The sequence below is a fragment of the Erythrolamprus reginae genome, chromosome Z (assembly GCF_031021105.1).
Source record: "Erythrolamprus reginae isolate rEryReg1 chromosome Z, rEryReg1.hap1, whole genome shotgun sequence".
NCBI lineage: Eukaryota > Metazoa > Chordata > Lepidosauria > Squamata > Dipsadidae > Erythrolamprus > Erythrolamprus reginae.
This window is the reverse complement of record NC_091963.1, coordinates 150,223,050-150,247,784: the sequence shown is the minus strand read 5'-3', so window position 1 is coordinate 150,247,784 and position 24,735 is coordinate 150,223,050. Positions and strand designations below refer to the sequence as shown.

At 45.3% G+C, this 24,735-nt stretch overlaps 1 protein-coding gene across 4 annotated transcripts in view; it reads left to right on the top strand.

The window, feature by feature from the left end:
* EFNB3 (ephrin B3) overlaps positions 1-24,735 on the top strand; it is a 90,238-nt gene that overhangs the window by 53,316 nt on the left and 12,187 nt on the right. For 3 of the 4 annotated variants that reach the window (XM_070729665.1, XM_070729664.1, XM_070729663.1), the window contains one exon: positions 20,547-20,839. In XM_070729665.1, coding sequence (XP_070585766.1) covers positions 20,547-20,839 — 293 coding nt within the window. Of the gene's footprint in view, positions 1-20,027; positions 20,099-20,546; positions 20,840-24,735 lie in introns of those variants that run through there. The other variant, XM_070729666.1, reaches the window with a different exon arrangement.

The following is a 24,735-nucleotide window of genomic DNA, read 5'->3' as shown; positions in this document are numbered from 1 at the left end:
GGAGAAAAAGGAAAAGAGGAAGGAAGAAAAAGGAAAAGAGAAAGAAGAGAGAAAGAAAGGAAGGGATGGAAGGAGAAAAGAAAGGAATTGGGGAAAAGAAAGAAAGAAAAAGGAAAGGAGAGGGGGGGAAGGAAGGAACAGAAAGGAGAAGAGAAAGAAGGAGGGAAGGTAGAGAGAAGAAGAGGAAGGACAGGATAAAGAAAGGAAGGAAAGGGGAAAAGGGATAGAAAGAAAGAAAGGAAGGAAGGGAAGAAAGGAGGGAAGGAAGGAAGGAAGGAGAAAAAGATAAAGAAAGAAAAAAGGGAAAGAAAGAGAGAGAGAGAGAGAAAGAAAGAAAAAAGAAAGAGGAAGGAAGGAATAGAGAAAGGAAGGAGAAAAAGGAAAAGAGAGGGGGGAAGGAAGGAAGAGAAAGGAGAAGAGAAAGAAGGAGGGAAGGTAGAAAGAAGAAGAGGAAGGACGGAATAGAGAAAGGAAGGAAAGGGGGAAAGGGAAAGAAAGAAAGAAGGTAGGAAGTGAAAGAGGAAAAGATAAAGAAGAGAGAAAGAGGGAGGGAAAGAAGCAAGGAATAGAGGAAGGAAGAAAAAAGGATGAAGGAAGGAAGGAACAGAGGGGGAGAATGTGCCTTCTCCCTCCAACCCTTTGAAGGGCCCCAGCTGGGTGAACATATCTAGCCGGGACCCTCACTTGGGGGAACCTTTCCATCTGGACCAAGCAAAGCCCCCCCTCACCCGACCTTGGGTCTGGGGACTCTTTTCCTGAGTGGGACTCAGCGACCCCTCCCTCCCCCCTCCGTCCCTGGGTCAGCTGCCTGAGGACAGTTCCCCAGGCTGGAATTTGACCCCCCACTCCAGGGGTCCCGCTTGGGTTGGGGAGAGGGTCCCCCTCCCACCTCTGGGGGAGGGAGGCTCGTTAGCTCTTTTCCTGGGCTGTCACTTTCCATTCCATCTCTCTTCCCCCCCCTCCCCTAATTCCAGCAGAGCCCCTGACCCTTTGGCAGGATTGGGGCAGGGGGCCGGTGGGGGAAAGAGAGGGGGAGCAGAGCTTGGGTACTCGAGCCCCCTCCCCAGCCAGGCCAGTCCTCCCTCTGGGGCCCCCTCCATCAATTAGCAACTGCTCCATCATTAGTTACTCCGGCAACTGGAGGGCTGGCCTGCGGGCAGGGGGTTTCAGTGAGAGGGGGGCTCCTTAGCCTGTTGCATACGTGTGAGGGACAGGGAGGGGCACGCAAGGACCTTTTGGGGAGGGGGAAACCCCTCTAGATCAGGCCTGGGTCTTCTCAGAAGTCAATGCAGCTTATCCTCAACTTAACCACAGTTCATTTAGTGGGAAAAAAGTGTCTTAGGATCAGTTTTTCACACTTAACGACCGTCGTAAATTCAAACGCTTGGCCTGATTCGTATTTACGACGGTTGCGGCATCTCTGTGAAATCCTCTTTTGCAACCTTACCGACAAGCAGTGTGGAAAGCCCAGATTCGCTTAATGACAGAACGATTCGTTTAAGGACTGTAGGGATTCTCTTCATAACGTCATAAAGTGGGGCCAGGCCCACTTAACAATGGCCAGGCTTTGCGACGACAATGGAATTGGGGTCATAAATCAAAATCCTCCCCTAATGAAGCCTGTGATTGGTCTAGTTAGTACCTCACAAGCTTTTTGAAGTTCACAGGGAAGCCTGATTCGCTTAACAACCCTTTGGCTAACTTCGCGACTGCAAGCGATTCGCTTAACAGCGGCAGCGAGGAAGGTGGTAAAACAGGGCAAAACTCATCAATGTCTCAGTTAGCAACAAAAAAGTTGGCTCTGAACTGTGGCTGTACGTTGAGGACTATATACAGTTTTTCACTTTAAAGGCTGTTGGACTTCAACTCCCAGAATTCCGCAGCCAGGAAGCTGGGGAATTCTGGGAATTGAAGTCCGCCTGTCTTAAAAGTGACGGGGGCTGAGAAACAGTTCTGAAGCATGAAACCCCTGATTTTCAGGGATTTCCCTGCAACTCCCTAAATTTTTCCCCGATCACACAATATACATCACAAATTTCAATTCCTTTCCATAAAAGGATTCCAGATTTGGCTTTTTCCACATCAGTTATGAGTGAGGCGAATTTCCATGCCCCGTTCTGCCATTACCTCAGATACCTCAGCTCTGGTTCCTCCAAATCTCCACGCGGAATAAATTTATTTCATTTCAGTTTTTAAAAATATCTCCTTTCACTTCTTTTTTAGTTTTAGTTTTATGTTTTATTTTTTTAAAATTTCATTTCTTTTTAAAAAATATCTCCTTTCCCTTTCTTTTTTAGTTTTAGGTTTTATTTTTAATTTTTTAAAATTTCATTTCTTTTTTTTCTAATTGTTTTGTTGGATTTTATTTCCATTTATTTCCATATTTGGATCTGAATTGATTTGATTTGTACTGTTGGATCAGATTGAATTATTTTCATTTAACTTCATCTCACCTTTTCTTTTATTCCTGATGTCATTATTTTCTTTTTCTTTCCTTTTTTCATTTTATATCCCGGGACATCAGCGACAATTTTGAATTTTTATTTTATTACATTTGATTTCATTTTCTCCCTCTTTTTGTTTTTATTGATTGGATTTCTTTTTTTTAAATATAAATTATTAATTTAATGAAAGAGGGAGGGGAAAAGGAGAGTACAAAATGTGGGGAGATGAGGGGGAAGGAAAATACATTTATACTGATTTTGAAGGTAAAAATTGCGAAAAATTACAAAAATCCGTTATATTCCTTAATATATAGACATTATTATACAGCAATTCACATTATTACATTAGTTCTATTCAGGTTTCGATCTTAATTTGCATTGCAATGAGCTTTCTTTATTCCATCTTGATTTGATTGGATTTGATTTCTTTTTTTAATTTTTATTATATTTCCTTCCCTTTTTTTGGTCTTGTTTTTTATTTTATTTCTTATTTCATTTCTTTATTTTTATATTATTTGATTATTTCACTTCACTTTTTGTTTTATATTTTATTTGATTATTTTACTTCATTGTTTTATATTTTATTTCATTTTTTAATTTGATTTGATTATTTGATCATTTTATTTATTTCACTTCATTTCAATTTAATTCAATTTATTATTTTCATTTATTTTAATTTTAATTTAATGCTACACACCTGGGACGCAGAACTGCCTTTGTCTTTTAGCAGCCGTTGGCAATTGGGGTTTTTTTTCCTTTTCAATTTTATAGCCTTGAACTGTTTGATATTCTCAGCAAACATGTCCCAGTCTCTGTTCAGCCATAACCCCGGATCATTTATTTACAAGCTAAAAATCCCCATCGCTTGGCCCGTCAGTTTGAGAGGCCTCCGTTTCTCTCTCGCTCTTTTTTAATCAGTTGCCATCGACCCGTGGATGTTGGCAAAAGGTTTTTTGAAAATCCAAGAATTAAATTTTCAATATGTTTGTCGGTATCCTCGCAGGACAAGTAGAAATGCAGTTGCCCGATAGATAGATGGATAGACAGACAGACAGACAGACAGACAGACAGACAGACAGACAGACAGACATAATAGATAGACATTAGGATAGATGAAAAAAAGAGAAAGAGAGATAGATAATAGATGATGGATGGATGGACAGATGGATAGATGGATAGACAGACAGACACACAGACACACAGAGAGAAATAGATAATAGATAGACATTAAGATAGATAAAAGAAAGAAAGAGAAAGAGAGATAGATAATAGATGATGGATGGATGGACAGACGGATAATATAGATGAGAGAGAGAAAGAGAGATAGATGCTAGATAGATAGACAGACAGACAGATGATAGGGATGGATGGATGGATAGAGAGAGAGAGAATTAAGAGATAGGAGATATATAGGATGGATGGATAGATAGATGGATAAATAAATAAGGAAGTAGATAGGTAGATAGAAACATAGAAGATTGATGGCAGAAAAAGACCTTATGGTCCCTCTAGTCTGCCCTTATACTAAATCCTGTATTTTATGTTAGGATGGATATATGTTTATCCCATGCATGCTTAAATTCAGTTACTGTGGATTTACAAACCATGTCTGCTGTAAGTTTGTTCCAAGGATCTACTATTCTTTCAGTAAAATAATATTTTCTCATGTTGCTTTTGATCTTTCCCCCCACTAACCTCAGATTGGGCCCCCTTGTTCTTGGGTTCACTTTCCTATTAAAAACACTTCCCTCCTGAACCTTATTTAACCCTTTAACATATTTAAATGTTTCGATCATGTCCCCCCTTTTTCTTCTGTCCTCCAGACTGGACAGATTGAGTCCATTAAGTCTTTCCTGATACGTTTTATGCTTAAGACCTTCCACCATTCTTGTAGCCCATCTTTGGACCCGTTCCATATCTTTTTGTAGGTGAGGTCTCCAGAACTGAACACAGTATTCCAAATGGGGTCTCACCAGTGCTCTATACAGCAGGATCACAATCTCCCTCTTCCTGCTTGTTATACCTCTAGCTATGCAGCCAAGCATCCTACTTGCTTTTCTTACCACCTGACTGCACTGCATTTTGAGTCTGTCAGAAATCACTACCCCTAAATCCTTCTCTTCTGAAGTTTTTGCCAGCACAGAACTGCCAATACAATACTCAGATTGAGGATTCCTTTTCCCCAAGTGCATTATTTTACATTTGGAAACATTAAACTGCAGTTTCCATTGCTTTGACTACTTATCTAGTAAAGCTAAATCATTTACCATATTACAGACGCCTCCAGGAATATCAATCCTATTGCACACTTTAATCGGCAAATAGGCAAACCTTCCCTACCAAACCTTCCCCTATGTCAACACCTCTATAGAAATGGAGATGTAGAGATATACATATATATATATATATAGATATTATTGAGAGAGAAAGCGACATATAGACAGACAGACAGACATAGCATCCCGTGGTAATCACCTGATTGACATTCACACAATTGGTCATTGGCTGTGCTTCTTTTTAACAACAACTACGGATAGGGGCGGCATACAAATCTAATAAATAAATAAATGGGGTCAAGCTCGCTTAAACAATGGCCCAGCTTTGCAACGGAAATTGTGGACTCGATTAGGGTCATAAGTCGAGCCCTCCGCTTAGGACCATTGTGGAGACTCCGATTCATCTTATGCAACAGCCATAAGTCGAAGTGGCCACAGTAACCCAATATTTATTTAATTATTTATTTATTGGATTTGTATGCCGCCCCTCTCCGTAGACTCGGGGCGGCTAACAATAGTAACAAAAAACAGCATGTAAATCCAATACTAAAACAACTAAAAACCCTTATTGTAAAACCAAACATCCATACATGCAAACATACCATACGTGAATTGTAAAGGCCTAGGGTGAAAGAATATCTCAGTTCCCCCATGCCTGGTGGCAGAGGTGGGTTTTAAGGAGCTTACGAAAGGCAAGGACGGTGGGGGCAATTCTAATCTCCGGGGGGAATGGGTTCCAGAGGGCCGGGGTGGCCACAGAGAAGGCTCTTTCCCTGGGCCCCGCCAAACGACATTGTTTTGCTGACGGGACCCAGAGGAGACCAACTCTGTGGGACCTAACTGGTTGCTGGGATTCGTGCAGCAGAAGGCGGTCCCTGAGATAATCTGGTCCGGTGCCATGAAGGGCTTTATAGGTCATAACCAACACTTTGAATTGTGACCGGAAACTGATCGGCAACCAATGCAGACTGCGGAGTGTTGGTGTTACATGGACTGAATGAATGAACGGATGAGCTGGAAAGGACCTTGAGGTCTTCTAGTCCAGCCCCCTGCTAAAGCAGGAGAGACTATGTCTGTCCCATCTCTTTTTAAAAACCTCCATTGTTGGAGCATTCACAAATTCTGGTGGCAAGCTGTTCCGCTGGTTAGTTGTCTTCACGGTTAGGAGGTTTCTCCTTAATTCCAGGTTGCTTCTCTCTTTGATGAGTTTCCAGCCATTATTACATGTCCTGCCCTCTGGTCAGGGGTGGGTTGCTGCCCGGACTGGATGGGGGGACGCAATGGGGTAGTGAAAATGGAGCTCTAGCCCAGAGTCGGGCAGTAGGGAAAGCAAGTAGGATGCTTGGCTGCATAGCTAGACATATAACAAGCAGGAAGAGGGAGATTATGATCCAGCTATATAGAGCGCTGGTGAGACCACATTTGGAATAATACTGTGTTCAGTTCTGGAGACCTCACCTACAAAAAGATATTGACAAAATTGAACGGGTCCAAAGACGGGCTACAAGAATGGTGGAAGGTCTGAAGCATAAAACATATCAGGAAAGACTTCATGAACTCAATCTGTAGAGTCTGGAGGACAGAAGGGAAAGGGGGACATGATCGAAACATTTAAATATGTTAAAGGGTTAAATAAGGTCCAGGAGGGAAGTGTTTTTAATAGGAACGTGAACACAAGAACAAGGGGACACAATCTGAAGTTAGTTGGGGGAAAGATCAAAAGCAACATGAGAAAATATTATTTTACTGAAAGAGTAGTAGATCCTTGGAACAAACTTCCAGCAGACGTGGTTTGTAAATCCACAGTCACTGAATTTAAACATGCCTGGGATAAACATATATCCATTGTAAGATAAAATGCAGGAAATAGTATAAGGGCAGACTAGATGGACCATGAGGTCTTTTTCTGCTGTCAGTCTTCTATGTTTCTATGAGCACCCAATTTGCACTGAAATATGAAAGAAAATGCAGGGAATCCTGCATAAGCCATGCCCGCAGCGTGGTAGTAAAACTTTTGGTAGCCCTTCACTGGTGAATACTTTGATGACTTATTTTGCGACGGTTGTTAAGGAATCCCAGAGTCGTTAAGCGAAACCATTGCCCCTCAGAGGTTATTTTTGCAAATAAAATAAAACAAACCACCCCAAACACCCATAAATGTCAGTTGCTCCAAATGCAAACAGATATAATCTACTAAATACAAATCTAATAAATAATAATAATAATAATATAAGCTAGGATTTTCTAATCCGGCTCTTTACAATTAAAACCACTTGGGCCGGCCGTCCTAACTTCCAGACGGTTAAACCCTGCCTGATCTGTCTCCTTTTCTTCTTTGTTTTCCATCCTTTTTTTTTTCACCTTCAAATTTGGGGTCACCACGGCTATTTTCCAGTTTGCAAATCCTATTCTGACTTTTAAAAGGAATCTGCAGGTGTTTGGGGGATTGAATATCTTTTTAAGAACTTCTTCCAGGATCTCAGCTTTATTTATCTTTTAATTCATCCACTTAAAAAAATTTTTTAATGTGTCAGTTCTATTGAAGACACCATCGCGGGAAACCCCAAAGCCAGGAGTAAAACATTTGTTCAGTTTTTCTCTCTTGGCTGTTTTCCTCTGCTTATTATTATTATTATTATTATTATTATTATTATTATTATTATTTAGATTTGTATGCCGCCTCTCTCCGTAGACTCAGGGCGGCTTTAAGACACCCTGTGCTGTCTCTCTTCCAAATCCAGAAAGTCCTCAACTTACGACTGCCCCAAATTTATGCCGCTAAGCGAGACAGTTGTTCAGGGAAGATTGGACCCGCTGTGCAAACTTTCTAGCCGCCGTTGTTAAGTTACCCACAGGGTTGTTAAGTGAATCTGTTTTCCCCGCTGTCCATGGACTTGGCTTGACAGCTCATGTGACTTCCTTTGGAATACTGTGACCATCGTAAATATGGGTCAGTTGCTAAGCGGCCAAATTTTGATCAAAGGACTCTGGCGATTCTGCCACTAAGTGTGAAAATTGGTCATAAGCCATTTTTTTTTAAAAAAAGTTTTAGCTTTTACAGGTCAATAAACAAAAGGTTGTAAGTCTTCTATGGTTCTGTAAGGATCTCCTGCTTCAGCAGGAGGTTGGACTAGATGACCTCCATGGTACCCCCTAATTCCCAAGCCCGTTGATGATTCTATGAGGACTAGAGGAGAAGATATATGAAAGGAAGAAAAGATATATGAGATATGAGATAAGGAGAGACAATTGGACAGGGGACGAAAGGCACATAGTGCACTTATGTACGCCCCTTACTGACCTCTTAGGAACCTGGAGAGGTCAATTGTGGATAGTCTAAGGGAGAAATGTTGGGGGTTAAGGGTTGACGCTACTGAGTCCGGTAATGACTTCCACGCTTCGACAACTCGATTGCTAAAGTCATATTTTTTACAGTCAAGCTTGGAGCAGTTAATACTAAGTTTGAATCTGTTGCGTGCTCTTGTGTTGTTGCGGTTGAAGCTGAAGTAGTCATTGACAGGCAGGACGTTGCAGCATATGATCTTGTGGGCAATACTTAGATCGTGTTTTAGGCGTCGTAGTTCTAAGCTTTCTAGACCCAGGATTGTTAGTCTATTTTCGTAGGGTCTTCTGTTTCGAGTGGAGGAGTGAAGGGCTCTTCTGGTGAAATATCTTTGGACATTTTCTAGGGTGTTGATGTCTGAGATGTGGTATGGGTTCCAGACAGATGAACTGTATTCAAGGATTGGGGATGGTTCCTGACCTTCTCCTTCGCCATTGAGGAAAACTCCTCGTGCTCCCTCTTCAGCTCGTTCTCCAGTCTTATTTTCGACTTTCTATCTAGGTTTCTTCTTGGTCCATTATAGTCCCCAGTTGCCACTCGGCCCATGTTGGTTGAGCAGAAGAAGGTCTTGGTACGTTGGCGAATTCTCCTTGGTGGGATTCTGTATTTCCTTCAACCTTCAAGGCATTCTCCATTGTCCTTACAGGAGTTGTGCAGGACTCAACTTCAAGAAGTTGAAGATCGATGGACTTCAATTCCCAGAATTCCCAGCCAGCAATGTCTGGGGGATTCTGGTAGTTGAAGTCCACCTGTCTTATAATTTCTGGCTGTCTGGGGGATTCCGGGAGTTGAAGTCCACCTATCTTATATTTTATGGTTGGCTGGGGAATTCTGGGAGTTGAAGTCCACTTCTCTCACAGTTTCCAGCTGTGTGGGGAATTCTGGGAGTTGAAGTCCACTTCTCTCACAGTTTCCAGCTGTCTGGGGAATTCTGGGAGTTGAAATCCACCCGTCTTCAACTTGTGGAAATGTTGCCGTAGATATTTTTCTTCTGACCTCAAGCATTCCAGCAACCCTTTTGAGATATGAAGGCCCTCAACGGACACGTCAACACCTCTCTTACCCCTTCCCCCCTTCCCGCCTGGAGGTTTTTATTACGGCATGTCCTTTCTCCCTCATGACCTTGTGGGTGTCTGGAAGTTTCCAGAATTCAGATTTCTCCCCTCAGAAGTGTTTCGCCCTGGCCGGTTTCCTCAACTGGGTCTTCTGGAATCTTCTTTGGAACCCGTTGGACCCAACGACAAAGCGACAAACTTGGTTCCCCTTGAAGGGTGTCAGTGGCTCAACCGTGTGATTTTTTTTATTTTTTGTTCTCATGCCGCTGTTATCTTGCTGGCTTTATTTTTTTTGAGAATTTGGCTCTGCTCACCCAGTTGCCTTGGCCGGAAGGACCAGGAAGGTTTCCAAGAAAGAGATCCAAGAATCTAAATTGGTCTTCTGGGAGCAGTCGGACGCTTTTCCTCCTGGGCCGGGTTCCAACTACCCGATTAGATCGTGGCTTCTCAATCTTACCAACTTTAGGAGAAGTGGACGTCAACTCCCAGAATCCCCCAGTCAACCAGAAACTGTGAGAGAAGAGGGACTTTAACTCCCAGAATCCCCCAGACAGTCAGAAACTGTGAGGGGTGAACGTCAAGTGTTGGTTATGACCTATAAAGCCCTTCATGGCACCGGACCAGAATATCTCAGGGACCGCCTACTGCTGCACGAATCCCAGCGACCGGTTAGGTCCCACAGAGTGGGCCTTCTCCGGATCCCGTCAACTAAACAATGTCGGTTGGAGGGCCCCAGGGGAAGAGCCTTCTCTGTGGCGGCCCCGACTCTCTGGAACCAACTCCCCCCAAAGATTAGAACTGCCCCTACCCTCCTCGCCTTTCGCAAACTCCTTAAAACCCACCTTTGTCGTCAGGCATGGGGGGACTGAGATATCTCCTCCGGGCCTATACAGTTTATGCATGGTATGTTTGTACGTATGTCTGCTTAATAATGGGGTTTTAAAAATATTTTAAATTGTAAATTATTAGATTTGTTATGAACTGTTTTATTCTGTTGTGAGCCGCTCCGAGTCTACGGAGAGGGGCGGCATACAAATCTAATAAATAATAATAATAATAATAATAATAATAATAATAATAATAATAACAACAACAACTCCCAGAATCCCCCAGACACAAACTGAGAGAGAAGAGGAGTTCAACTCCCAGAATCCCCCCAGACAGTCAGAAACTATGAGAGAAGTGGACTTCAATTCCCAGAATTCCCCCAGCCAGCTGGAAACTGAAATAGATGAACGTCAACTCCCAGAATGCCCTAGTCTGCCTGCAACTGTACGATAGAAGTATTTCAATCCACACTATCTGGTGGCAAGTGGTTCCGCTGGTTTAATTGTCTTCCATGTCCCGAAATTCCTCCTTCCTTTTTGGAACGTTCCTCTCCTTGATTCCTTCCCATCCACAGCTGCTAATTCTAGACCCCCCCCCCATGTCTTGGTTTTTAATGTGAGGGGGGGGTGAACCCAGCCAGGTGGATAGGAGTGGGGGGGTGTCTCCAATGGTAGGGGTCTATCATCACCCATCGACTTTTCTGGTGGAAATCTAGTCCAACGTGGCTCAACAGCAGCTGGTTGTCGGGGGTTTCAACCAAGTTTCCTGTCTAACCCCCCCCCCACTCACCCCCCCCACCCTCCTCCATCATGAAAGCTAAAATCTGGGCAGGGTCCACATTGAAGGGGGTGGGAGGGGTGGGAGGGGGTGGGAGGTAGCAGCCAGTCGTGCAAGTTTGCTGCCTCAGCTGTTTTTTCTGAAGTTTGTGGGGTTTTTTGCTCTGCTCGGTGGGCTGGAGCTGAGCGTTTTTGAGGAAGGGGGGCTGGTCAAAGGTCTTTATTTTCACAGCCTTTTTTGGCATGGAGGGGTTGAAGTTTTGGAGAGAGGGAGGGAGGGCAGGGGAGGTCCGGGGCCCATAAGCCCCAGCAGGCTCACTTGAAGGCTTGTGTTAAAGAGCCCGATTGCATCCGACTTTCCTCGAAAAATTCTCCAGGTTGCAACTTGGAAAAAAAAAATGGGTCGGGTTTTCGAATCACAGAAGAGTTGGAGGTCTTCTAGTCCAGCCTGGAGGTTTATTTATTTATTTATTGTTAGAGTTGAAAGGGACCCTGAAGGCCATCGAGTTCAACCCCCTGCCCAAGCAGGAACCCTATAGCACACCAGTCAAGTGGCAGTTCAATCTTCTCTTAAAAATGTCCAGAGTGTTGGAGTTCACAACGTCCGCTGGTAGGTTGTTCCATTGGTTGATCGCTCTGACCGTCAGGAAGTTCCTCCTTATCTCCCTGTTGAATCTCTCCTTGGTCAGCTTCCAGCCGTTGTTCCTCGTCCGGCCCTCTGGTGCCCTGGAGAATAAAGTGATCCCCTCCTCTCTGTGACATCCCCTCGTATACCTGTAGAGTGCTATCATGTCCGCTCTGGCCCTCCTTTTCTCTAGGCTACCCATGCCCAGTTCCCTCAGTCTCTCTTCGTAAGTCTTGGTTTCCAATCCCTTAATCATCTTGGTTGCTCTTTTTTGCACCTTCTCCAGAGTTTCAATGTCTCTTTTGAAGTGTGGTGACCAGAACTGAATACAGTACTCCAGGTGTGATCTGACCAGGGCGTAGTAGAGTGGTATTAAGACTTCCCTGGTCTTGGAGTGTATTCCCCTGTTGATGCAGCTTAGGATAGTGTTGGCTTTTTAGCTGCTGATGCACATTGCTGGCTCATGTTTAGGTCTTCTAGTCCAACCCCCCATTTCAGGCAAGGAGCCCTCTTATTATTTCAGATGAGTGGATGTCTCACCTCTTCTTAAAACTCAGAACTGGTGGGTTCTTTCTGGAGAAGGACGGCATAAAAACCCAACCAAATGAATCGAAAGAGAATTTATTTTTAAATATATATGTATACACTGCTCAAAAAACACAAAGGGAATACTGAAACAACACAATATAACTCCAAGTAAATCAAACTTCTGTGAAATCCAACTGTCCACTTAGGGAGCAACCACGGGTTGACAATCAATTTCACAGGCTGTTGTGCAATGAGAATATTTCAGATCCAGGATGTGTTCTTTGAGTGTCCCCTTTATTTTTTTGAGAAGTGTACATATATAGAATGTTTGATAAACTTCATAAACTTTTTATTTCTCCCCTTCCTTCCTTCCTTCCTTTCCTTCCTTCCTTCCTTTCCTTCCTTCCTTTCCTTCCTTCCTTCCTTCCTTTCCTTCCTTCCTTCCTTTCTTTCCTTCCTTCCTTTCCTTCCTTCCTTTCCTTCCTTCCTTCCTTCCTTCCTTCCCTTCCTTCCTTTCCTTCCTTCCTTCCTTCCTTTCCTTCCTTCCTTCCTTCCTTTCCTTCCTTCCTTCCCTTCCTTCCCTCCTCTCTCTCTCTTTCTCCCTTTCTTTTTCTTTTTCTTTCTTTTTGATAAACTTCATGAATTCAGTCAGCTTTCACCCCCAAATAGATGAGCTTAGCTTTTGAAAGAACAGCCTGTGTGTAAGTAGGATGGTCAGCAGAAGTCGAGGACTATCTGTGTTTACTTAAAATGGTCAGAAGTTGAGGACTACCTGTGTTTATTCAATGTGGTCATAGCTTGAGGATTAACTGTGTTTATTAAATGTGGTCATAAATTGAGGAGTTGAGCTCCCTGAACAACTGCCTTTCTGAGGGCCAGAAATATAAATCCAATAAATAAATAAATAAATTTTAGGCTCAATTGTGGTCGTAAGTCAAAGATTACTTTTATTTATTAAGTGTGGTCATAACTTGAGGACTGTTTATTCAATGTGGTCATAACTTAAGGACTAACTAAACACAGTTAGTCCTCATGTTATGACCACCTTTAAATAAATATAGTTAGCCCTCAAGTTATGACCACATTTAATAAACAATTAAATGTGGTCATAACTTGAGGACTAACTATATTTATTTAAAGGTGGTCATAACATGAGGACTAACTGTGTTTATTCAATGTGGTCATAATTCGACTACCTGCATACAAATTACGAGGCTTCGTTGCTCTCGGAAAAGTAATAAAATCCTAGAATCCTGGAAGGGACCTTGGTGGTCATCCAATCTAACCCCCTGCTCCGACTACACAAATCCCACCTGCATCGACTTCCATCCTCCCTGCAACCTTGCCAGGTAGGCCTACGGTCTCCGGCAGCGACGCCACAGCTGCTTTTCCATCCTCCCCTCTACTCCATCCTCCCCCCTCCCTTCTACCCTGTGCCCCCCTCTTCCATCCCACCCCACCCCGTTTCTTTGCTGGCGCTATTATCTCATTTGGCAGCTGATCTGTCCCAGGGTCTGTCCCAGGCGGCTCTGGGGGGGTCAAAGGTCAACAGGTTGGAATGCTTTTGGGTTTGCAAGAAAAAAGGGGGAGAAGTGGTGGGGGCAAATGGGCAGAGCCTGCTGCGAGCGAGCGAGCCGGTCAGCAAGACAAACTTAAAATTAATGGCAGATGCAAAGAATGAAACTCGCACACTCCATTTTTCCTTGCACGCTCAAGGAACAAAATTAGATTTTGTCTGGTTATAACAAGACTATTTTTATTATTCCCCCCACCCCCCAGGCCTGGCCTCCTTTTTTTTGGTAATGAGTAACAGTAACAGAGTTGGAAGGGACCTTAGGGGTCATCTAGTCCAACCCCTCCATCCCCCATCCACTTACACAGGAGAACTGTACTAGGGATTCGAGAACTGCCTGAACTGTCCATTTTTCTGATCTACAAGCTCAGGGTGTCTGAGCCGCTCAGCTGGTTTGAATCCAGAAAGAACTGCTCCGAAACTTCCTTCCTTCCTTTCTTCTTTCTTTTTCTTCCTTTCTTCCTTCCTTCCTTCCTTCCTTCCTTCCTTCCTTCCTTCCTTCCTTCATTCCTTCATTTATTTATTTATTTCTCTTGCTTTCTTGCTTTCTTCCTTCTTTCTTTCCTTCCTTTCTCTCTTTCATTTTCTTTTCTATCTCCTTGTCTTTTTTCTTTCTTTTCTTTCTTTCTTTCTTTCTTTCTTCCTTCCTTTCTCTCTTTCTCACTTTCTCTCTCTCTCCCCCTGCTTTTTTCTCTCATTTGCTTTTTCTTTCTCCCCTTCCTTCCTTCCATTCTTCCTTCCTTCCTTCCTACCTTCCTTCCTTCCCTCCTTTCTCTCTGTCTCTCCCTGCTTTTTTCTCTCATTTGCTTTTTCTTTCTCCCCTTCCTTCCTTCCATTCTTCCTTTCTTCCTCCCTTCCTTCCTTCTATTCTTCCTTCCTTCCTCCCTTCCCTCCCTCCCTCCCATCTTTTTTCTTTCTTTCTTTCTTTCTTTCTTTCTTTCTTTCGTTCTTCCTACTCCAACCCCACCTGCTCACACAGGAGACCTGTGCTAGGGATTTGAGAACCGGCCAAACGAACTGCCAGTCTTCCCGATCAACAAGTTCAGGGTCTCTTAGCCACTTTGAATCCGGAAAGAACCGCTCTGAAACTTCCTTTGAACTTTGCAAATCTTTGATCCGAATCCATCAGTCTGTTCAATTTCTTTTTTTAATGTTTTAAAATCTTTTATTTTTAAAAAAACCAGAGATTTCAACTTGGAGAGGAGTTATTATTATTATTTAAAAAAAACAAGGCTGGAGGTCTGCTGCGCCCATCATGGCATTTGCAATTTTGCAACCGATTTCAGGGAGTTTTTTCTTTTCTTTTGCAGATTAAAATCTCGCTTGTTCATCAAAATGAGGCAACCTGGGATTAAAACAAAAAATAAAAACCTCCCGCGATGTAGATCAGACGAAGTGTTTCCCAGCCTTGGCCACTTGAAGATATCTGGACTTCAACTCCCAGAATTCCCCAGCCAGCATTCGCTGTCTGGGGAATTCTGGGAGTTGAAGTCCAGATATCTTCAAGTGGTCAAGGTTGGGAAACACTGGATCCGAGCAAAGTGGAGAGGGATAAAAATGTCAATGGGCAAAGACTTGGGAAATGGCTTTAAAAGGTTGGCAGGGCTGGGGGGAGGGTCACGTTCCTCACCCCCCCATTTCCCCACCCCCACCCCACAGACCCAGGTCCAACCCCCTAACCTGATCTGAACAGGTAGAACAAGGTTGCCCGTGTGAACACCTGCCACACCCACGGAAGGTAAGTCAAAAGTCTGCCTAGCCACGCAGCGCTTCGCGGTGGAGAAACAGACGGCAGGTTTTTAAGAGGGCACTTTTGCCCACCTTTACCTGTAAAGCGAAATAAAACTGGATGGAAAAATAATATTTGTAACTCAGGGTTGAATGGAGGAGGGGTCCTTGGGTCGGTGGGTGGGGAGGTTTGATCTGGGTGGGTTTTCCTGAAGAGGCTTCGTGGCCTTGCTAGGGGATGCCATCAGTTCTAGAAGGGAGTGGGGTTTGGGAGGGAGGAGGAGGAGGGAGAAAGAGGAGGAGGAAGAGGAGGAGAGGAAGAAGACTTTGGCGTCCTTGGTGTTCTCTGAGTTTGGTGGGTTTTGTTTCAGACGTTTCATGGCCCATTTAGGTAACTTAATCAGTGTCAGAAGGATTTGAGGAGGAGGAGAAGAGGAAGAAGAAGTGAAGGAGGAGGAGGAGAAGAAGAGGAGGAAGATGAAGAAGAAGAGGAGGAGGAAGAAGAGGAGGAGGAGTAGGAAGATTAAGAAGAAAAGGAGGAGGAGGAAGATGAAGAAGAAGACGAGGAGGAGGAAGAAGATAGAGGAAGAGAAGGAGAAGGAAGAATAAAGAGGAAGAGGAGGAGGAGGAGGAGGAAGAAGAGGAAGAAGAAGAAGAACAACAGCAACTGTGGGGTCCTGGTTACTCTCCGAGATTGCTGGGTTTTCTTGCAGATGTTTCATGACCCATTTAGATAATATCATCAGTGCTAGAAGGGAGTGGGGTTTGCGGGGGTGGGGAGGAGGAGGAGGAACTATGGTATATTTGGTGCTCTCTGCGCTCCTTTCTCTTGTAGTACTGATGATGTTACCTAGTTTGGTAAAAAAAATGTCTGGAAGAAAACTACCAAGCTCAGAGAGCACTAAGGACCCCCACAGTTCTCCTCTTCTTCCTCCTCCTCCTCCCGTGCAAACCCCTCTGCAAACACTGATGACACTGATGATGTTACATAGTTGGGTCAAGAAACGTCTAGAAGGAAACTACCAAGCTCAGAGAGCTCCAAGGACCCCACAGTTGTGGTCCTCCTCCACAACTCCCACCCTCTCCTTTCCAGCTTTGTTGACGTTCGCTAGTTGGGTCTTAAAACGTCTGCAAGAAAAGATCCAGGATCCAAACGCTTCAAATCTTCCCTCCAAACATATTTCCAGTCTAAATCCAACCTTCATCCCTTGCAGGGAAGCAGACAAAAGACTTCTTAATAATAATAATAATAATAATAATAATAATAATAATAATAATAATAATAATAATAATAATAATAGCCAAGAACAGGCCATTAGAACAAATGCTGTCAAAGCCAGAATTGAAAAATCAGCAGACTCTGTAAAGAAACAGATGAAACAATCGATCACATACTCAGCTGCTGCAAAAAGATTGTACAGACTGACTACAAGCATAGACATGATGCTGTGGCACAGATGATCCACTGGAACTTGTGCCGGAACTACCATCTACCAGTGGCAAAGAACTGGTGGGATCATAAGCCCGAAAAAGTGGTCGAAAATGAGCAAGCAAAACTACTGTGGGACTTCCGACTTCAGACTGACCGAATTCTGAAGCATAACACACCGGACATTGTGATCGTGGAGAAAAAGAAAGTATGGATCATCGACATCGCAATCCCAGGGGACAGCAGAATTGAGGAGAAGCAGCCAGAGAAATTAGTGAAATACGAAGATCTAAAAATCGAGCTGCAACGACTCTGGCATAAGCCAGTGAAAGTGGTCCCAGTGGTACTTGGCACGCTTGGCGCAGGGCCAAAGGATCTCAGCGGACATTTGAAAACCATCGGAATTGACAAAATCTCCACCTGTCAATTGCAAAAGGCCGCTTTCCTGGGATCTGCACACATAATTCGCCGCTACATCGCGCAGTCCTAGGTGCTTGGGAAGTGCCCGACTGGTGATGAAATACGAAATCCAGCATAGTGATCTCGTTTGCTGTGTTGTACTGACATAATAATAATAGTAATAGTAATAATAATTTATTAGATTTGTATGCCACCCCTCTCCGAAGACTCAGAGAGGGTCACAACAGTAATACAAAAGACAATTCCAATGTAAAAAGCAAAAACAGTTTTAAAACCCTTAATTAAAAACAATCGTACAACCCAAGCTCCTTAGAGTTTTCCAAAACCACCCGGTGTGTTTTCCTTCCCTTCCAAGCGTCCTGTTTTTTGTTTTCCTTATTTTGTGAAGTGGGGTTTTGGGAAAACAGGAGGGCCTTTAAATAAACAGAAAGAGGATCCCTGGAAACAGAGGGGAGGAAATAAAATCCCATTTTTTTCCCATGGGAAACCTTCTGCATCTGCAAATCTCATTTATGAGGAGTCCTTGACTTCCAGTGGTTCGCTTAACGACAGGTCAGAATTACAAAGCTTTGGGGGAAAAGGAGCTTCCAACCTGTCCTCGGAGTTACGACCTTCGCACAACCTCGTGTGATCGCAAATTCAGGGGCTTGGCAACTCCCCACAGCTCTGACCAGCAGAGTTTAATCGGGGAAGCCGGATTCACCTAACGACCTTGTGATTCACTTAACAGCCGTGCAATTCACTCAGCGACCATGCTATTCACTTTGTGGCCAGTGTAAATGTCTCGGAGAAATCGGACCTGGACGCGCAACAACTCGCTTGACGAAACAATACTGTTTTAGCGACCAAAGGTTTTGGATCGAAAACCGAGGGCCACAATTGCAACCCCCAAATTTACGTTGCTAAGTGAGATCTCGGTCGAGGGAGCTTTGCTCCATTTTACACCTTTTCTCGCCGCTGTTGTTCAGTGCGTCAACACGGTCGTTAGTGGGATCTTGCCTTCCCTCTTGATTTGGCGGGTTGGAAGATCGCGAAAGCAGGATCGCAGGGCACCGCGACTGTCGTAAATACAAGTTGGTCTCCAAGCATTCTGATATTTTGACCACGTGATCGGGATGCTGCTGCAACGGTCGTAAGCGTGAAAACGGTCACAAGTCCCTTTTTTCCCACTGCGGCTGGAACTTCGAACAATCACTAAGTGAACTGCTGTAAATCAGAGACAATCTGTCACTTCCGAGTGGAATTTGACACCTGGATTTCTCTCTGTGGCATTCGAGAGCTTTCTGGACTGCCATCGGTCAGAAATAGTATAGGCCACGAACCTGTGGCACAGATGGCACGCAGAGCCATATTGCAAGGCGTTGCCCTATGTGAGCTCCAGCAGGCATGCGTGATAGCCCGTTTATTTTTGGCCTTGGGAAAGTCTGTTTTGCCCTCCTGACCTTTCAGGACAGGTTCCTGAAGCCTCAGAGTGCAAAAAATGCCACAACCGGCAAACCGGAAGTTCAGAAAAACGGACTTCCGGTTTGCCTGTCATTATGTTTTTTACACTTTAGGGTTTCAGGAAGCTTCCCTGAAGGCTCCAGAGCAGACCTGGGCAAGGGGTGGCCCATGGGCCGCATCCCGTCTGCCCTCTGTCTGTGACCGGTCCGCAGAAGTCGGGGTCCGGTCCAGTGTGAGGATGAAAGAGCTACCGCGTCTGCCGGGACTCCTCTGGTTCCTGCTTTCCTGGTGAATCATGAGGAAAGAAGGAACCAGAGGGGTCCCAGGAGACGCGGTGAGCTCTTTCACCCCCGCACTGGAGCAAACCCTGACCTCCTACCGAGAGCGGCTGAGCATAGAAGCCATGCAAACACTCTGCCGCAGTGACTGTGGTGCACCGTGTTGCCGTAAAGCAAACAATTAGGGGTCTGCAGAGTGTTTAGGTCAGGCCAGTATTGGGTAGAACTGAGTTAATTATATTAGTCTGGCCCTCTGAAACCATCCCAATTTCTCACGCGGCCCCATGACAAAATTAATTGCCCACCCCTGCTCCAGAGTGTGAAAAACACCACAACGGGCAAACTGGAAGCCCATTTTTCTGAACTTCCGGTTTGCCCATTGGGCCATTTTTTTTTCACCATCCCAGGCTTCAGTGAGGCCTGTGCACATGCGTGGAGACAGGGGGGGTTGTGTGCATGAGCAGGGGCAGCGCAGGGGGTGCACATGAGTGTGGGGGGGAAGAAGTGTGGGCATGTGCGCGCATGCTAGCACAGGCACCCAAACCCTTTTAGCATGCGAACCAGAAAAGGTTCAGCATCACTGGTGTAGGTTCTCCTGCTTGGGCAGGGTGGGGTGGGGTGTTGGACTAGATGACCTCCAAGGTCCCTTCCAACCAGTGATGGGCTCGTACAGGTACGGTCAGGAGCGCAGAACCAGTAGAAAAATTTTGATTTTTTTTTCTTTTTCCCCCTTCTGGGCTCTGGGTCTGTTTTTCCTATCGCAGCAAATGAGGTTGAATGGGTATAATTTTAGAAGAGCTGTGTGTGTGTGTGTGTGTGTACATACACATACACTGTTTATATAGTAGATAATGTATATTTTTGTGCACCTTTGTGTAATATGTATGTACGCCTTTATACACAGAATTAAAGAGTATATTTTGGATGATCAGTCATAGTCAATAGAGAGGGAAATTGTGTCTCTTTGAGGCCAGGAGAGGCCAGGCACCCTAACCCAAACTCAAAACCTTGACTTTGGTCACCTTTAAGCCAGTCACATGACCGTCAAGCCACTCCCCACCTGGTCACATGGCTGGCAAGCCACACCCACATGCCCACAGTATGGTAGTAAAAAACTTTGCAGCCCTTCGCTCTCTTAATTTGTAGAAACTCTGTGTGTGTGTGTGTGTGTGTGTGTGTGTGTGTGTGTGTGTGTGCGTGCGTGTCTTCCCTCCCAAGGTTTTAGGTGTTCCAACACTGAAGGTTTTAAGGAAGAGACTGGACAACCCTTTGTCTGGAACGGGATAAATAGCGGGTTGGACTAGATGATCTCCTAAGGTCCCTTTCCAATTCTCTAAATCTGCAGAAACAATGTGTGTTTTTTTCTCTCATTTTATTTCTCTCTCTCTCCCCCTTTCTGTTATTTTCTCTTATTTTCCCCCTTCTTTCCTTCCTCCCTTTTTCTTTCTTCCTTCCTTCCTTCCTTCCTTCCTTTCTTTTTCTCTTTCTTTCTTTCCATTATTTTCTCTCATTTTCCTCCCTCCATTCATTCATTCATTCCTCCCTCCCTCTTTCTTTCTTTCTTTCTTTCTTTTTCTTTCTGTTATTTTCTCTCATTTTTCTCTCTCTCCCTTCCTTCCTTAATTCCTCCCTCCCTCTCTCTTCCTTCCTTCCATTCTTTCTTTCTCTCTTTCTTTCTCTTTCTTTCCTTTTCTTTCTCCTGTTCAATAGCAGGTTGGGCTAAATGACCTCTAAGATCCCTTTCCGACCTCTGTTATTATCTGTCATTAAGCTGATGTCCGGCTTCTCCTCTCCCCGCAGGTTCCAGAACGAGGGGGGCTACATTTTGTACCCCCAGATCGGAGACCGCTTGGATCTCATCTGCCCCCGCTCAGTACCCCTGGGCCCATTCTCCACTGAGGACTACGAATACTATAAGCTGTACCTGGTCCAGACTGAGCAGGCTGAGCGCTGCGAGATCCTGCGGACCCCCAACCTCCTCCTCACCTGCGACCGGCCGGAACACGACATGCGCTTCACCATCAAGTTCCAGGAGTACAGTCCCAACCTTTGGGGACACGAGTTCAAGTCCAACCAGGACTATTACATCATCAGTAAGCATGCTCCTTTTGGGTTGGGTTTCTTTATAGGCTGTCCTCGACTTACAGCCGTCTGCTGAGCGACGGTGGTTCAGCCTTCTAACCACACCCAGAGAAAAAACACAGCGGCTTTGTCGTTTGTCACAACGACCATTGCAAGGTGTCGGTGGTGACGGGATCAAAATACAGAGACAGTTCATTCAAACCCCCTTTCGCCACCTTTAGTGGGGGTGGCAACCAATGTCAATCAATGGGGAAGCCGGGGATTCGCTTAAGAACGGTGTGACTCGCTTAACAACCGCAGCAATCCACTTAGCAACCTCATTGCTAACTGAGCCGCTGAGCCCCTTTTCTTTGAAAAACGCGGCAAGCGAGGTCGTAAAAAAAATGTGGCCACGCTCATGGGGTGTCTCGCTTAGCCACGGAAACGATCGTAAGTCGAGGACTGCCTGTATCGGAGAAGGGGCGGGGGGGGGAATGTCATGCTTAGTGGAAGGATGAAGGGGGCGTCAGCGCAAATGTTTCCCGAGCCCAAAGGTGCGGACTACAGATCCCAGAATCCCCAGTCAGTTTGCTGGGGGCCTTGGACATCCCCCTCCCCTTCCTACACACAAACACACGCCCAGCCTCCCTGTCACACCATCTTCGGGCCGCCTGGGGTGGCCCTTCAGCTATTGCCATGGCAACCGTCTGTCTTCTGGTCCCCCCCTCCTGCGAACCTCGGCACGAGCCGGCGACTTTGGCACCAGTGTCACCGCCCGCTGCCTTGTGCACAATTGCACAGGTGTGTGAACGCACGCACACACAGACAGACAGACAAGGGGAGAGGCTTGGCCGGGGGGGCACGCCTGCCTTTTCAAAGGCTTCCTCCACCTGGTAGTCGGCGGTTTGCACCAACATGCACACATGTGTGCAATGCAAACCACACAAACATGCCCGAATGCAGCCCCTGCCATTTTTGAAGGCTCCCTTGCTTTGTGGTAGGAACATGCACATGTGTGTGAACACACACACACTCACACACACACACCCTGGCACGCTGGAGGCCAAACGCACACCTGCCTTTTAAACCTTCCCCTGCCTTATGATAAGCACCCAGTGTTTCACATTTGCACTGGCACAAACACAGACACATACAGACCGGCACACTCTAGGCCAAATGCAAATGTTTCACTTAGTGGCGTAAAATTTTGGAGGCTGCATTGCAGTCGTAGCTCGAAGACCTCTGACGCTTCGCTTTTAGGGACCGTCTGACATTACGACGGCCCCGAGAAAAAGCAACCGAGGAGTGTTTTTCACGCTTACGGCCACGGCTTGCAGACTTCCGCCCGGCCCCGTGATCGAAATTCAGACACAGGCTCCAATTTACAACGGTCGCCTTGCCCCGGCGTTCACGCGATCCCCTTTTGCTGACCAGATTCACTTTAACCACCACGCCGATTTGCTTAGTGACGGCGGCCCCAAAGGTTTCGTCGTAAAAAAGAGGGCCCAAAGCTCCGTTGTCTCGCTTAGCCACATTTGGGGGAGGCTCATTTTGCAGTTCTTACTCGAGGACTTGCGCATACGCACCGCTTCCAGACTTAGACCGATATTAACGATGCCACCGGCGGCTGTGTTTTGGGGGGAGAGGGTGGGGGTTTGGAAGGGGTGCCCCCCCATTCCCAGATGGTCTCTTTGCAAAGGATTATGGGTGCCATTTCTTCACCTGGTGCCTGCTTGCCCTGCTCGGTCATCCTTTTCCACACACGCACAAGGCGAGCATGGATGCCAAGGTGTCCTGCTTCCTCCTCTTCCTAACATAGGAACATAGAAGACTGACGGCAGAAAAAGACCTCATGGTCCATCTAGTCTGCTCTTATACTATCTCCTGTATTTTATCTTAGGATGGATATATGTTTATCCCAGGCATGTTTAAATTCAGTTACTGTGGATTTACCAACCACGTCTGCTGGAAGTTTGTTCCAAGCCTCTACTCCTCTTTCAGTAAAATAATATTTTCTCACGTTGCTTTTGATCTTTCCCCCAACTAACTTCAGATTGTGTCCCCTTGTTCTTGTACTCACTTTCCTATTAAAAACACTTCCCTCCTGGACCTTATTTAATCCTTTAACGTATTTAAATGTTTCTATCATGTCCCCCCTTTTCCTTCTGTCCTCCAGACTCTACAGATTGAGTTCATTGAGTCTTTCCTGATACTTAACCTCTTTCCTCTGTTTGCCCCCCCAAGCCAAGGGGAGGAAAAGTGGGCTGCCTTTTCTGGGAGACCCCTCCCCTGGGTTGGCCCAGCGGTGGAAGAAAGCTTTTTAAGTCCATCTTTTAACTCAGTTTAAGGCGGTTGGGTGGCATGCGAAGACGTCGGATCGCTGACAGCCCGTCTTGGCTTGCCCCAAATCCCTTCTGTCACCCCCACCACCACCACCAATCAGTTGATGTGAGCCCTCCCCTGCAGCAACCACAGCCACGTGTGGAGCCAACCTGGCATCCTTTTTGGGTGCTGGCGTGCTGCTGTTTTTGACCCATTTTTTCCCCCCTCCTTTTTTTTGCAAAGGATTTTATGCCCGGCTGAGCGTGAGGGGAGAGGAGTAGACAGCGGGGAGGGGAAGGAAGGGGGGAAGGAGAGGGTGGCAGGAGGTGGGGCCTTACCAAGGGGCCTTATAAAGCAGTGTTTCCCAACCTTGGCCACTGGAAGATATCTGGACCTCAACTCCCAGGATTCCCCAGCCAGCATTCGCTGGCTGGGGAATTCTGGGAGTTGAAGTCCAAATATCTTCCAGTGGCCAAGATTGGGAAACACTGCTATAAAGCGATATTAACACTGTGCGTGATCTTGATTCCTCCCCTCTGTTAATACAACCTAGGATTGTGTTGCTTTTTTGGGCAGCTGCCGCACAATCCTGGCTCCCACTTAAGTGGTTCTCTTCCAGGACTCCAAAATCCCTCTCACATTGAATGCATGTGCACACACAACACAAACACACACACACACACAAATAATAATAATAATTAATAATAATTTATTAGATTTGTATGCTGCTCCTCTCCGGAGACTCGGAGTGGTTCACGACAACAATAAACAATGTACAAATCCAATACAGTGGTACCTCGAGATACGAGTTTAATTCGTTCCGGACCTGGGCTCTTAAGTCGAGCAGCTCTTATCTCGAACGACTTTTCCCCATAGGAATTAATGTAAATAATTTTAATTGGTTCCAGCCCTCAAAAAACTCACAAAGTTAGTCTAAATTATGCAGAAAGACATGTTTTTAATGAAGAAATGTACATGTACATATAAATGAATAATGAAGTTTCTTTCACTTAACTTGTAAACTTTCTTAAACTTTTAAATTTACATATGTTCAACTTCTCTGCCACCCAATCCTGTAGGACAGAGGTCCCCAACCCTTTTTGCACCAGGGACCGGCTTTAAGCGATCAAGAGAGGAATGGGTGAATGAATGGATGGAGGGTGGGAAGGAAGGAAGGAAAGAGGGAAGGGACAGGAACAGAGGAAGGAAGCAAGGAAACTTATGAAAGGGGAGAGTAAGAGAGGAATGAGTGAAGGGAGGGAGGGAGGGAAGAAGGTGGGAAGGAGAAAGAAAAGAAGAAATAGAGGAAGGGAAGGTAAAAGAGAGAAAGAAAAAGAGCAAGAAAGAAAGAAAGAAAGAAAGAAAAAAAGAAAGAAAGAAAGAAAGAAAGAAAGAAAGAAAGGGGGAAGGGACAGGAACAGAGGAAGGAAGCAAGGAAACTTATGAAAGGGGAGAGTAAGAGAGGAATGAGTGAAGGGAGGGAGGGAGGGAAGAAGGTGGGAAGGAGAAAGAAAAGAAGAAATAGAGGAAGGGAAGGTAAAAGAGAGAAAGAAAAAGAGCAAGAAAGAAAGAAAGAAAGAAAGAAAGAAAGGGGGAAGGGACAAGA